This window comes from Leucoraja erinacea, chromosome 24 (genome assembly GCF_028641065.1).
Source record: "Leucoraja erinacea ecotype New England chromosome 24, Leri_hhj_1, whole genome shotgun sequence".
NCBI classification, from domain to species: domain Eukaryota; kingdom Metazoa; phylum Chordata; class Chondrichthyes; order Rajiformes; family Rajidae; genus Leucoraja; species Leucoraja erinaceus.
Window position 1 is genome coordinate 727,764 of NC_073400.1, and position 12,849 is coordinate 740,612.

General features: G+C 53.5%; 1 protein-coding gene across 1 annotated transcript; it reads left to right on the forward strand.

The window, feature by feature from the left end:
* The first annotated feature begins 4,490 nt into the window (after positions 1-4,490).
* igsf8 (immunoglobulin superfamily, member 8) lies at positions 4,491-12,524 on the forward strand. Its single transcript, XM_055654358.1, is given in 7 exon segments — positions 4,491-4,622; positions 7,047-7,421; positions 9,337-9,762; positions 11,179-11,264; positions 11,266-11,349; positions 11,351-11,573; positions 12,397-12,524. Coding segments are annotated over 7 exon segments (1,368 nt in total). The 5' UTR covers positions 4,491-4,576.
* The last annotated feature ends 325 nt before the right edge of the window (positions 12,525-12,849 follow it).

Genomic DNA, 12,849 nt, shown 5'->3' on the forward strand with positions numbered 1-12,849 from the left:
CTCCCCCTTTCTCTCCCCCCCCCTCTCTCTACACCAGCCTGAAGCCGCGGTGTCCGGTGGGGAAGAGACGATCCTGGACTTACCTGGACTTTTACCTCGTCCTTTATCATCTGGACGCCCGCAGCGACGGATGCGGAGGGTTGAGGTCCCGACCACGGGGGAAAATGGAGGAGGACCGGCCAAATGTTGTGCCTTCCACCACAGTGATGGATGCTGTGGTGGATGTTTGTGCTCAATTTTTATTGTGTATTGTGTGTTCTTTATCATTGTACCGCTGCTGACAAATTCATTTCACTTGAACTTTATGTGCAATGTGACGAATAAAACTGATTGATTGGTTGATTGATTTTGACATCATGGCGTAAATCTTTATCGGAATATGTAATAGTTTCACCCTTAGCACGTCGTGTTTTCGAGGAGATGTGAAACGCAGACGAACATCACACACACACACACACACACGCACAAATAAATAAACACACTCATCCAAGGTCAGACTTTTAATAGTTAGTAGACCAAGGGGGACCCGTTGGGTCCTGTCCTCTCAACACGCGGTTGCAGTGGGTGGTGGTCTGCAGCGTCACACACACACATTAACAACCCCCCACATTCACTAACCACCCCCCCCCACACACACACAATAACCACCCCCCTTAATATTATTTATTCGCTCCTTTTACCTCATCCCCGCCCTATCCACTCATGCATAGCCCCCAACTCATAGTCGCGGCTGGAGAGGGAGGGGATAGAGAGAGAGGGTCACAGAGGCACAGAGAGGGACACAGAGGCACTGCGAGGGACACAGAGGCACAGAGGGGGACACAGGGGGACAGTATTTGGAATTCCCTGCCACAGAGAGCAGCGGAGGCCAAGTCATTGGATGGATTTAAGAGAGAGTTAGATAGAGCTCCAGGGGCTAGTGGAATCAAGGGATATGGGGAGAAGGCAGGCACAAGTTATTGGTTGGGAACGATCAGCCATGATCACAATGAATGGCTGTGCTGGCTCGAAGGGCCGAATGGCCTCCTCCTGCACTTATTTTCTATATTTCTATGAGTGGGATCCAGGGGCACAGAGGGGGACACAGGGGAACAGAAAGGGACACAGAGACACAGAGAAGGATACAGACGCACAGAGCGAGAGGGAGGGGAAGGGTGAGGGGGGGGGAGAGAGAGAGAGAGGGAGGGGGCGGATTTGAACTTGACGAGGCGCCGGCATGGACACTGAGAGGGCGGCGGACCTCGAGAGCGCTCGGGACATCACGGGATCTCGCGGAACCTCAGAAGACCTCGGAAGCTGCAGTTCAGAGCCCACTTGCTCGTTCTTTCTGCGGCTTTTGAAGAAGGGGGGTGAAGGGGTGAGGGGGGAGGGAGGGAAAGGGGTGACGTGGCACATAGGGCAGACCCATTGTGATGTCATCAGCGAGATCATCATGTTTATTTTCAGTTATTTAAATTTTCATAAATAACGGGAAATAATGCATCAACTTTTCATTTTTGACATCATGGCGTAAATCTCTATCGGAATATGTAAGAATTTCACCATTAGCACAACGCGTTTTCGAGGAGATGTGAAACGCAGATGAACATCACACACATACGCACAAATAAGTAAACACACACATCCAAGATCAATCTTTTAATAATTACTAGACCGAGGGGGACCCGTTGGGTCCTGTCCCCTCAATGCACGGTTGTAGTGGGTGGTGGTCTGCAGCGTCACACGCACGCATTAACCACCCCCCACACTCATTAACCACCCACTCACACACACACTAACCACCCCCCCCTTGATATTATATCAATATTATTTAGTCGCTCCTTTTACCTCATCCCCGCCCTATCCACTCACGCATAGCCCCCAACTCGCAGTTGCGGCTAGAGAGGGAGGGGATAGAGAGAGAGAGGGTCACAGAGGCACAGATAGCGACACAGGGGCACAGATAGTGACACGGAGGCACAGAGAGGGAAATGGGGGCACAGTATTTGTGGAATGGCTGGGCTGGCTCGAAGTGCCGAATGGCCTCCTCCTGCACTTATTTTCTATGTTTCTATGAGAGGGATCCAGGGGCACAGAGAGGGACAGTATTTGTGGAATTCCCTGCCACAGAGGACAGTGGAAGCCAAGTCATTGGATGAGTTTAAGAGAGAGTTAGATAGAGCTCTAGGGGCTAGTGGAATCAAGGGATATGGGGAGAAGGCAGGCACGTGTTATTGATAGGGAACGATCAGCCATGATCACAATGAATAGTGGTGCTGGCTAGAAGGGCCGAATGGTCTCATCCTTTCTTTAAAAATCTTTTTTATTCGTTTTTTTTCTAAAAAACGAATAAAAAAGAATAAACAACAAAACAAAACAACAAAACAAAAAGAATAACGATAAACATAACAATGATATTGATTCATAGGATCAGGATTACATTAATAACAGGTGTAACCTAAATATGAGTCCAGTATCAAAATATACATTGAATATAGACCTCTATGTAAATATAGTTAAATGTTTAAAAGAGAACATAAATGTAGAAAAAAAACACAAAGATAAAAAGAAAAAAAAAGAGAAAAAAGAATGAAACAAAACCCCCCTAATCTAGAGAAAACAAAATAAAAAGCAAAACATAATCTGAGCTGAGAATTTCAACAATTTAGGTCCCTGTTTGTCGTCAAGTCCGTTCCACCATATAAAGGTAAAATATTTTTTATAAAGGTTGGAGAGGGAGCAATTTATGTTGTGTGAAAGTGTTGAATACATTTTCCCCAAGTCTTATTACATTTAACCAAGGGTTCAGCAATGTCACTCCTGATTTTTTCTAAATTTAAACATGATATCATTTCTGAGTACCAATGGAGTGTGGTCGGAGGATTAGCGTCTTTCCATTTAAATAAAATAGATCTTCTGGCGATTAATGTGGTAAAAGCAATCAACCGATGGGCGGAGCGGGACAAATGAATAGAATCTAACATTGGTAGCCCAAAAATTGCAGTAATAGGATGAGGTTGTAAATCAATACCTAATACTACAGAAATAGTATCAAAAATGTCTTTCCAATAGTGGGCAGGACCAAAACATATGGGTCAGTGAGGCCACTTCAGAGTTCCATCTGTCACAGGTAGGATTTATATGACGATAAAAACAAGCTAACTTATCTTTTGACATATGAACTCTGTGAACCACCTTGAATTGTATCAGAGCGGGTCTTGCACACTTTGAAGAAGTATTGACTAGTTGAAGAATGCTCTCCCATTTCTCTCTAGGTAGAGACATTTGGAGTTCTCTTTCCCAGTCATTCTTAATTTTATCAAATATATCTATTTGTAATTTTAAAATCAACTCAGTCTTTATTAATCCCAAGGGTTCAAATGTAAATTTTTTTCCATGATTTTGGTTTGATGTGGTAGCGGAAAAAGGGTAGAGTAGCCTTCAAAGGGGCACAGAAAGGGACACAGAGAGGGACACAGAGGCACAGGGAGGGACACAGGGGCACACACAGGGACGCAGGGGCACAGAGAGGGGCACAGGGGCACAGAGAGGGACACAGGGGCACAGAGAGGGACACAGGGGCACAACAAAGGGGCACAACGAGGGGCACAGAGAGGGACACAGAGAATGACACAGAGGCACAGAAAGGGGACAGGGCACAGAGAGGGACACAGGGGTACAGAGAGGGACACAGAGGCACAGGGAGGGACACAGGGGCACAAAGAGACATAGAGGGCACAGAGACACAGGAATGGCACAGGGAGGGACACAGGGGCACAGAGAGGGACACAGGGGCACAGAGAGGGGCACAGGAGATGCGGCATTGCACCCACTAACCACCCCCGCACCCACACTAACTACCCTCCCGCACACACGCTAACTACCCCCTTGATAGTATATTAATATTATTAATTTGCTCCTTTTACCCCATAACCGCCCTATCCACCTACGCATAGCCCCCAACTCGCAGGCACGTCTAGATAGGGGGGGGGGGGGGGGGGGGAGGCAGAGCAGAGAGTGAGGGTCGAAGAGAGAATGGGGAGGACAGAGAGAGAGAGGACCAGAGACAGAAGGGCAACAGACAGAGAGGGAGAGGGGAGGTGGGTGAGGGGGGGAGGAGGGGGAGGAGGGGAGAGAGAGCCAGATAGGAGGGGAGAGGAGGAGGGGGTGAGAGAGTGAGGGGAGAGAGAGAGAGAGGGGGGTCCAGAGAGGGGTGTGGGGGAGAGAGAGGGGGGGGAGATGGGGGGAGAGGGAGAGAGGGGAGGGGAGGGGAGAGCGGGGAGAGAGAGGGGGGGGGGGGGGGTGGAGAGAGAGAGAGAGAGAGACCAGGGGATGGGAGTCGAGACGAAGAAGAGGAGGAGGAGAGGACGTGTGGCGGGGAGACTGTGGAGAGGAGTGGGGGGGGGGGGGGAGGGGGGGGGGGGGGGGGGGGGGGGGGGGGGGGAGGGGGGAGAGTGGGGGGAGGGGTCCGGGAGACAGATGGGGAGGGAGGAGAGACTGGGGGAGGGACAGGGTTAGTGTGGGCGTGCGGGGATGCGCTGCTCGGCCGTAGGCAGCAACCACTGATCCACCGGGCTGCAGCGGGAGCGGCTCTATCATGTCGGGGCCGGTCGCTGCGCTGCTGGTGATGAGCGCCGGAGCCGGTGAGACGGAGTCATTGTTTTGATCAGTTTGTGCTGCAGAGGGCGGGGACGAGTTGGGAGAGAGGATGCAGCGCCGGGCGAAGAGGGTGCAGCGGGGGGAGGTGATGGATGGATGGAGGGGACCGAGAGGGAGAGGGGGAGAGAAGGGTCGCGGGTGTGAGAGAGGGAGGGAGGGAGAGGGGGTGCAGTAACTGGGTTGGGGTGAGGACAATGAGGCGGGACGAGGGGTGGGAAGGTGGGAGGGGGATGATCGTGAGGGAGGGACAGACGCTCATGTTTGTGCATGTGTCATTCCGTATGTAACTGCGCATCTATTTTTAAACACTGTTCATCAGAACACATCAAAACATCTCCCTGGAGCCCCGGGGGAACAGCCTCGTGCAAATACGCTATTCCCCTGCTCTCCGTGTCCACCGCACCTGCTCCCCAGATGAGGTTTCCGACTCCTCATGCGAGATGTGCTCATTCTTTAGTGAAGGTGGTCCCCCCCCCCCCCGGCTGTCATAGATGGACCCCCACCCACAACTCCCCTGTCCCGTGGTTTCCCTTTCGCTCCCCCGCCCCCCCCCCCCCCCTAGATACAACAAGGATAGGACCCCCCCCCCCCCCCCCCCCAGCCATCACCTTTCACCCCACCTGCCTCCCCATTTAACACACCATCCTCCTACATGTCCGTCACTTCCATGGTCCCACGATCAGTCACACCTTTCCATCTCGGCTTCGACAGAAATTGCTTCCTCCACAACTATTTGGTTCACTCATCCCTTCCCACCCAAACCACCCCTTCCCCGGGTACTTTCCCCTGCCGATGCAGGAGATGTAACACCTGCCATATGTTCATAATTAGGAGCAGAGTTAAGCAATTGGGCCCCTCGAATCTCCTCCGCCATTCAATCATGGCTGATGTATCTTTCCCTCTCATCCCCATTCTCCTGCCTTTTTTCTATAACCTTTGACACCTGTACTAATCAAGAATCTTCACATTTACCATTTCCAATGACTTGGCCTGCACAGGCGTCTATGGCAATGAATTCCACAGATTCACCACCCTCTTCACCACCTGTCCATATACTTCCTCCTTCATCTCCATCCAGGGATCTCAGGGTGAGACAGAGATTCATGTGCAACTCCTCTAACCTCATCTACTGCATCCGGTGTTCCCCATGTGGGGTCCTGTCCATTGGTGAGACCAAGCGTAGACTTGGCGACCACTTTGCCAAATATGCACTTTGTCCACCAAGGCCTGCTGGATCTCCTGGGTGCCGACCATTTTAACTGCTCTCCCCTTTACATTCTTATCTTTCTGTCTTGGGCCTCATCCATTGCCAGAGTGAGGTCACGGGCTACTAGACGGAACAGCACCTCATATTCTGCCTGGATAGTTTGCAACATTGAATACTCCAATTTAATAGAACTTATGCACAAATAAACCTCTTCCCCTCCCCTTTTTTCCCTCGAATCCCACCCACCCTCCCCTTTCCTGAAGCTTGACTGACCTTTCACCTGTCTTTCCCCCTCCCTCCCCGTCCCTCCCCGTCCCTCCCCCTCTATCCTTTCCAATGGGTACACAATCTGTAAGTTTGATACCCCTGGGTTTTGCAATCCACATTGGGGTTGTCTGTTGTTTCAAACTCTGGCCTTTGTCGACCAATCTGCCTATCCCTCCCCGTCCCCCCCCCCCCACCCCACAATCCCCCCCCCCCCCCCCCCCCCCCCCCCCCCCCCCCCCCCCCCCCATCCTAGCTTGTGCTCATCGATTACTACCCAGACTCTGTCCTGTTTGCCCGGAATGTCAGCAATCCATGTTACTTCAGCATATTGTGTCTCTCCCTCAACTCAAACCGGTGAAGGCATGACGTTTGATAACATTATGACGTTCGATGCAGACTGAAGGTCCATCTGCACTGTCCCCTCACACATTCCCAAGGCATGGGTTTAGAGACAGAAGCTCCCTCCACTCATAGTACTGGGTACAGAGGGAGAGAATGTTTTGCAATAGGAAAGATTTTGATTGTTTAGGATTATACAGAGTGGCAGTGAATGGGGAAGGAAGGGATCTATTGGTAGTGTAGATGGTGGGAGTGAATGGAGTCTGTTGAGAATGGGGTCAGTGTTAGTAAATGGGAAGGGGTTGGGTCTGAAGGGATTCTGGAGGGTAGAAATGAATGGGATGGTCCTTTGGGAATGTGTAGGGTGAGTTAAATTGGAAATGCTGGGGTCCGTTGGAAGTGTGCAGTGTGCGAAGGGCTGGGGTGTGGTGAGAGTGTGTAAGGTGGGTGGATGGGGGCGATGGGGGCGTTGGGAGTGTGCATGGGTTGGGTGGGTGGATGGGAAGGGCTGGGGTGGATGGGAGGGTTGGTCCGTTGGGAATGTGCATGGTGGGTGGATGGGAAGCTTGTCTTCCATGACCTTGTCTCCCTGTAGCGTTGGCGTGGGTGCCGGGAGTGCGCCTGCCTCGGGGCCCTCTCTTCAGGGTGGAGGGAAGCCAGCTATCGGTGTTCTGCAACGTGTCGGCCCTGGATGAGGCCAGTGGGCTGGACTTCGAGTGGACTTTAATCCGACGCTCGGAGCCTCCGGTAAGGCTCAGGCTGGTGAGTACGCGGGATCCGGCCTTCGCCCACGCCAGCATCCGACACAGGGTGCTCTCCACCGAGGTCGCCGTCAGACGCCCTGCACCCGGCTCCGTCCAGCTTCTCATTGGGAAGGTCCGCAAATCCGATGAGGGCGACCTGGAGTGCAGTGTCCCGGCAGCAGAGGGGAGATATCGGGCCGAGTACACGGCCCTCGTACAGCTGAAAGGTAACCATGCGTTAACAAAGAACAATATCCATTGGCGGTGGGCAGGGGGTGGGAATGGAGTTATGGAGTGATACAGTGTGAAAACAGGCCCTTCAGTCCAACTTGCCCACACAGGCCAACATGTCCCAGCTACACTAGTCCCACCTGCCCGGGTGTGGCCTGTATTCCTCCAAACCTGTCCTATCCATGTACCTGTTTAACTGTTTCTTAAACGTTAGGATAATCCCTGCTTCAACGACCTCCTCTGACAGCCTATTCCATACCCCACCACCCTTTGTGTGAAAAGGTTACCCTTCAGATTCCTGTTAAATCTTTTAGCCTTCACCTTAACCCTCGATTCCCCTACTCTAGACAATAGACTCTGTGCATCGACCCAATCTATTCCTAGCATGATTTTGTACACCTCTGCAAGATCACCTCTCATTCTCCTGTGCTCCAAGGAATAAGGTCTCAGCCTACTCATTCCCTCCCTGTAGCTCAGACCATTGGCAGTGGGGAAGGGTGGTGCATTGGCAATGAGCAGTGGGAGTATGTGGGGATGGATGAAGTCCATTGGCAATGGGCAGTGGGCGTGTTGAGAATATTTACAATCTTGTCTGGGCCTGAGCTACAGGGATAGTCTGGGCAGGCTAGAACTTTATTCCTTGGAGCACAGGAGGATGAGGGTTGACCTCATAGAGTATTTCACCCAGGGTAGAGAAATCAAGAAATCAAGAAACACAGGTGAAAGGCAAAAGATTTAATTGGAACTCGAGCTGCAACTTTTGTTCACTCAGTAAATACACATTATTTAAAATAGAAAACTTTTCAGAATAAAAAATATATACAAAACAAAAACTGCAAAAACTCTTCAGACATGGATGGCATAATGGCGCAGTGGTAGAGTTGGTGCCTTACAGTGCCAGGGACACGGGTTCGATCCTGACCATGGATGCTGTCTGTGCGGAGTTTGGATATTCTCCCTGTGACCACATCTCCAGTTGCTCCTGTTTCCTCACGCACTCCAAAGACGTACAGGTTTATGGATTAATTGGTTTTGCTGCAATTGTAAATAGTCCCTAGTGTGTAGGATAGTGTTAGTGTACGGGGTGAATGCTGGGCGTTGTGGACAAAGTGGTGTCTTCTGCGTTATTTCTTTAAACTAAACTAAACTAAACATTCTGAGTGTCTACATTCAAAAGGCACGTGGACAGGCACATGGATAGGAAAGGTTCAGGGGAATATGGGTGAAATGCAGACAAATGGGATTGATTTAGATTGGGCATTGACGCATTGGGCCAAAGGTTGTATGAACCTGAGTGAATGGGAAGAGTGGGGTCCATTGGGATTGGACAGTGGGAGTAATCGACTAGCAAGTAACGTTTCTTTTCTATTTCTCTCTCGCTTCAACCCACCCCTCCCTCCTTCTCATTCCCAACATTCACCTCTCCTCAAAATCACATTCCTCATATCCTATCCTGCCCACCCTCCCACTTGACCCATTGCACCTTCTGCCATCTGTCACTGTCTCCATCCTCACCTTTCCCTCACTCCATCCCTTCACTTCCTGCCTGGATCCTCTCCTCTCTTTCTCTCCTTCCATCTCACAACACACCTCCACCCACCCTTCCTCCCTCCATCCATCCCTTCCCCCCTAACCACAACCCATCACTCCCTCCCTCCCTACCTCCCTCATCACTCTCTCTCTCTCCATCTACCCTCTCGGTATTTCTACCTCACACTCTCCTACCCGCCCTCTCCCTCGTTATATCTCCTTCCCCCCCACACCACTCTTTTCTCGTCCCTGGCTCATTCACCATCCCTCCATTCCTCTTTCCCTCCATTGCTTTCTTTCATCACCCCTCTCTCCTCTCTCCTCCATGCCCCCCCTCTCCAATACCCTTCTCCCTCCCTCTGTCCCCTCCCCCTGCGACAGTGGTGCCAGACACACTGCAGCTGACGGGCCCCGATGCAGTGGAGCCACTCACGCTGCACCAGGGGCAGTCACTGGCGCTGCACTGTGCCGTGGCCTCATCCTCACCACTGCACCTCCATGTGGCAGTGAGTTTCGTCCTGCAGGAGGCGGCAGCGGGCCGGAGGCAGCCTGTGGTGGGGCTGGACCGTGATCTTGCCCTGGACGTGGACACGGGGGGCCCCTTCTGGCTGCGCTTCACACGCGGAGAGGTGGGGCTGCAGAAATTTGGTGCCAACTCCTACCACCTGTATGTGCAGCACGTGGAGATGCAGGACGCGGGGCGCTATGAGTGTGTGGCCGCACAGTGGCTCCAGGACCCCGACGGAAGCTGGCAGAAGATTCTGGAGAAATCCGTCCCACTGGTCGAGCTGAGTGTCCAGCCCAATGGTGAGGGCACAGGTTGGACAGAGTGAAGCTCCCTCTACACTGCCCCACCACACACTCCGCCTACACTGCCCCATCACACACTCCCTCTACACTGCCCCACCACACACTCCCTCTACACTGCCCCATCACACACTCCGCCAACACTGCCTCTACACTGCCCCACCACACACTCCCTCTACACTGCCCCATCACACACTCCCTCTACACTGCCCCACCACACACTCCCTCTACACTCACACACCCTCTACACTGCCCCATCACACACTCCCTCTACACTGCCCCATCACACACTCCCTCTACACTGCCCCATCACACACTCCCTCTACACTGCCCCATCACACACTCCCTCCACACTGCCCCATCACACACTCCCAGGGCACAGGGCAGACAGAGTGAAGCTCCCTCTAATCCATCATGTTTGGTTCATATTAAACTATGCAGACGTTTGGGTTGAGAGTGTTAGATAAACACACTGGTCAGGCAGTATCTGAGGAGAGAGAACCAGTGTTAACAGTTCAGGTCCAACACCCTTCTTCAGCAGTGGTAAAGAGAGAAGTGTTTGTTGTCAGTGGGAGAGAGGGATATCTCATATTTTCACCTCCCTTCCCCCCATTCCTTCACTCCCTCCATCCCACCATTCCCTCCCTCCCTGAAAAAATGGCGCATCAAGTCCCCTTTGATCACTTCCCTCTCACTGTAAATCTATGTCCTCTAATTTTACTCACCTTGTCTATGTCCCTCATATTGCTGGTCATGCTACATCATAAAGTACTTGCTCAGCCTCCAGCACTCCAGGGAAAGCAGGTCCCAGCCTATCAAGCCTCCCCTTATAACTCCAGTCCTCCAGTAAATGGATGTGATGTGGAGGTCAAGGATGATGCTGCTACTCTTAGAAGAGAGGCTGTGGTTTAGGAAGGCATTTTCCAGCAACTGAACTCTGAATTTTATATTCAGAGAAAGGGACAACTGGGAAACGGACCATTGGGCCGATCGAGTCCATGTGAAGCATGTTTAGTGAGGAGGAGACAGGGATTAGACAGGGTATTAAATGGTGCAGAGAGTAGGATGAGACAGGATGAGGTACTGAAGGGTCGTATTTGTTGAGACTTTGGTCTTGCAGTGCTTAGTATTTGACTTTCGCTCTCCTCTCTCTTTCTCTCTCTCACACTAACTCCCTGCCCCCTCCCTCTCTCCCCTTGGCTAACCCCCTCCCCCCCCCCATCCCTCTCCCCCCCTGATCCCTCTCCCACCTCGTCATACCGTTTTTCTTCCCCCTCTCCTCCCTCTCTTCCTCTCTACCCCCTCCTCTCTCCCTCTCCAACCCCTCCCCCCCTCCTCCTCCTCTTTCCCTCTCTCACTTCCCCTCTCTCCTCTACCCCCCCCCCCACAGAGCTCCTCCCCCCCACCCCCACACAGAGCTGGCGGTGCGGGCTGAGGTCTCTGTGGCCCCGGCCATGTTCTACCGTGGGGACACGGTGGCCCTGCTGTGTAACGGCAGCCTGGGGGGCCCCGCTGGAGGAGGGGCAGCTGTCGGTGGGCTGGTGGGGCCCCCCCGGGCAGCGGCTGCTGGCCAGTGTGGACCGGCGTGGGGGTGCGAGCAGCCGGGGACGAGCGGACCGCGGTCGGGACGGAGCTGAGTGTGGACAGACCCGGCCAGTTGTGCTTCCGTCTGCGGCTGCACGGCGCCCGCCGACAGGACCAGGGGCTGTACCGCTGCCAGCTAGCGCTGTGGGCACGAAGCCAGGACGGACACTGGTACCAGGCAGCCGATGCCAGCTCCTCTCCCACCACACTCTTCCTCTACCTTACCGGTGAGTGCTGCACACACGGGGGGGGGGGGGGGCATGTGTCTGTGGGAGGGAGAGCGGGGGGACTGTCAGATGGGGGGAGGTGAGGGGGGGAGGGGGGCAGTGGGGGAGGGGATCACCGGGAGGGAAGTCTCTCCTCCTGCTTTCAGTCACTGCCTTTGTCCCAATCTCTGTACCATCCATCACCCTCCACCTTAGCTCTGCTTTCCCCCCCACTCCATCTCCACCAAAGATTGTAGAAGGCGCTTGCTTTAGTATCTTTGCTCTCCATCTCGTCCCCTCCATCACACCTACTCCCTCCCCCCCCCTTCCCGTAAACACAAACTGCCCCCTCGCTCCAGGCCATCGCTCGCACACCCTTGCCCTCTCTCACACCACCTGCTCTCCATCTCCCCACCGCCACCCTCTCCTTCCCCACCCACCCCATCCATCCCTTCCCCCTGACCTTCCCTCCCCACCTTCCCTCACTCTCCCTCTCCCCCGCCATCTCCCCATCTTGCATTCTCTCCATCACCCTGTATCACCCCACCCTGCCACCGCTGCCGCCTCCTCCTATCTGTTTCCACCCCCTCCCCTCTCTTTCCCACCCCTCTCCTTACCTCCCTCCCCTCTTCCGCCCTCTCCTTTCCCCCTCCCCTCTCCTCCCCCGCTCGCTCTCCTTTCCCTCGCTCTCTTTCTCCCTCCCTCCCTCCCCTCTCCTTCCCCCCCCCCCCCCCCCCCCTATCACCCCTCCCCAGCCCCCATGTTTTGGGTGATGTGTTGTTACACTGTGGGAGTTGTGTGTGTGTGTGTGAGGTTTCCAGTGATCTTGTCCTTGCCCCCACAGTGTCTGACACACTCACGCTGCCAGCCGTGGTGGGCGTGGTGACCTCTCTGTCGGTCTCCATCGCCATTGTCGCCGGCGTGACCTGCTGCTTCCTGCGGCGCCTCAGCAAGCGGCGGAACGCACAGTGAGTCTGGCCAAGCACGTGCGGGCAGTACAGGCTGCACGGCACAACGTGGAGACAGCATCACACTGCAGGGAGGTGATTTGGATGAGAACGTACACGGCAAGATTAGCAAGTTTGCTGATGTTACAAAAGTGGGTGGTTTTGCAGGTAGTGAAGATTGTGAAAAATTGCAGCAGAATCTTGATTGATTGGCCAGGTGGGCTGAGGAATGCTTAAATACAGAGAATTGTGAGCTGTTGCATGTTGGGACATCTCCAGAAAGGATCTACACAGTAAATGGTAGCCCTCTGGGTAGTGTTGTGGAGCAGAGGGGCCTAGAGGTACAGGTG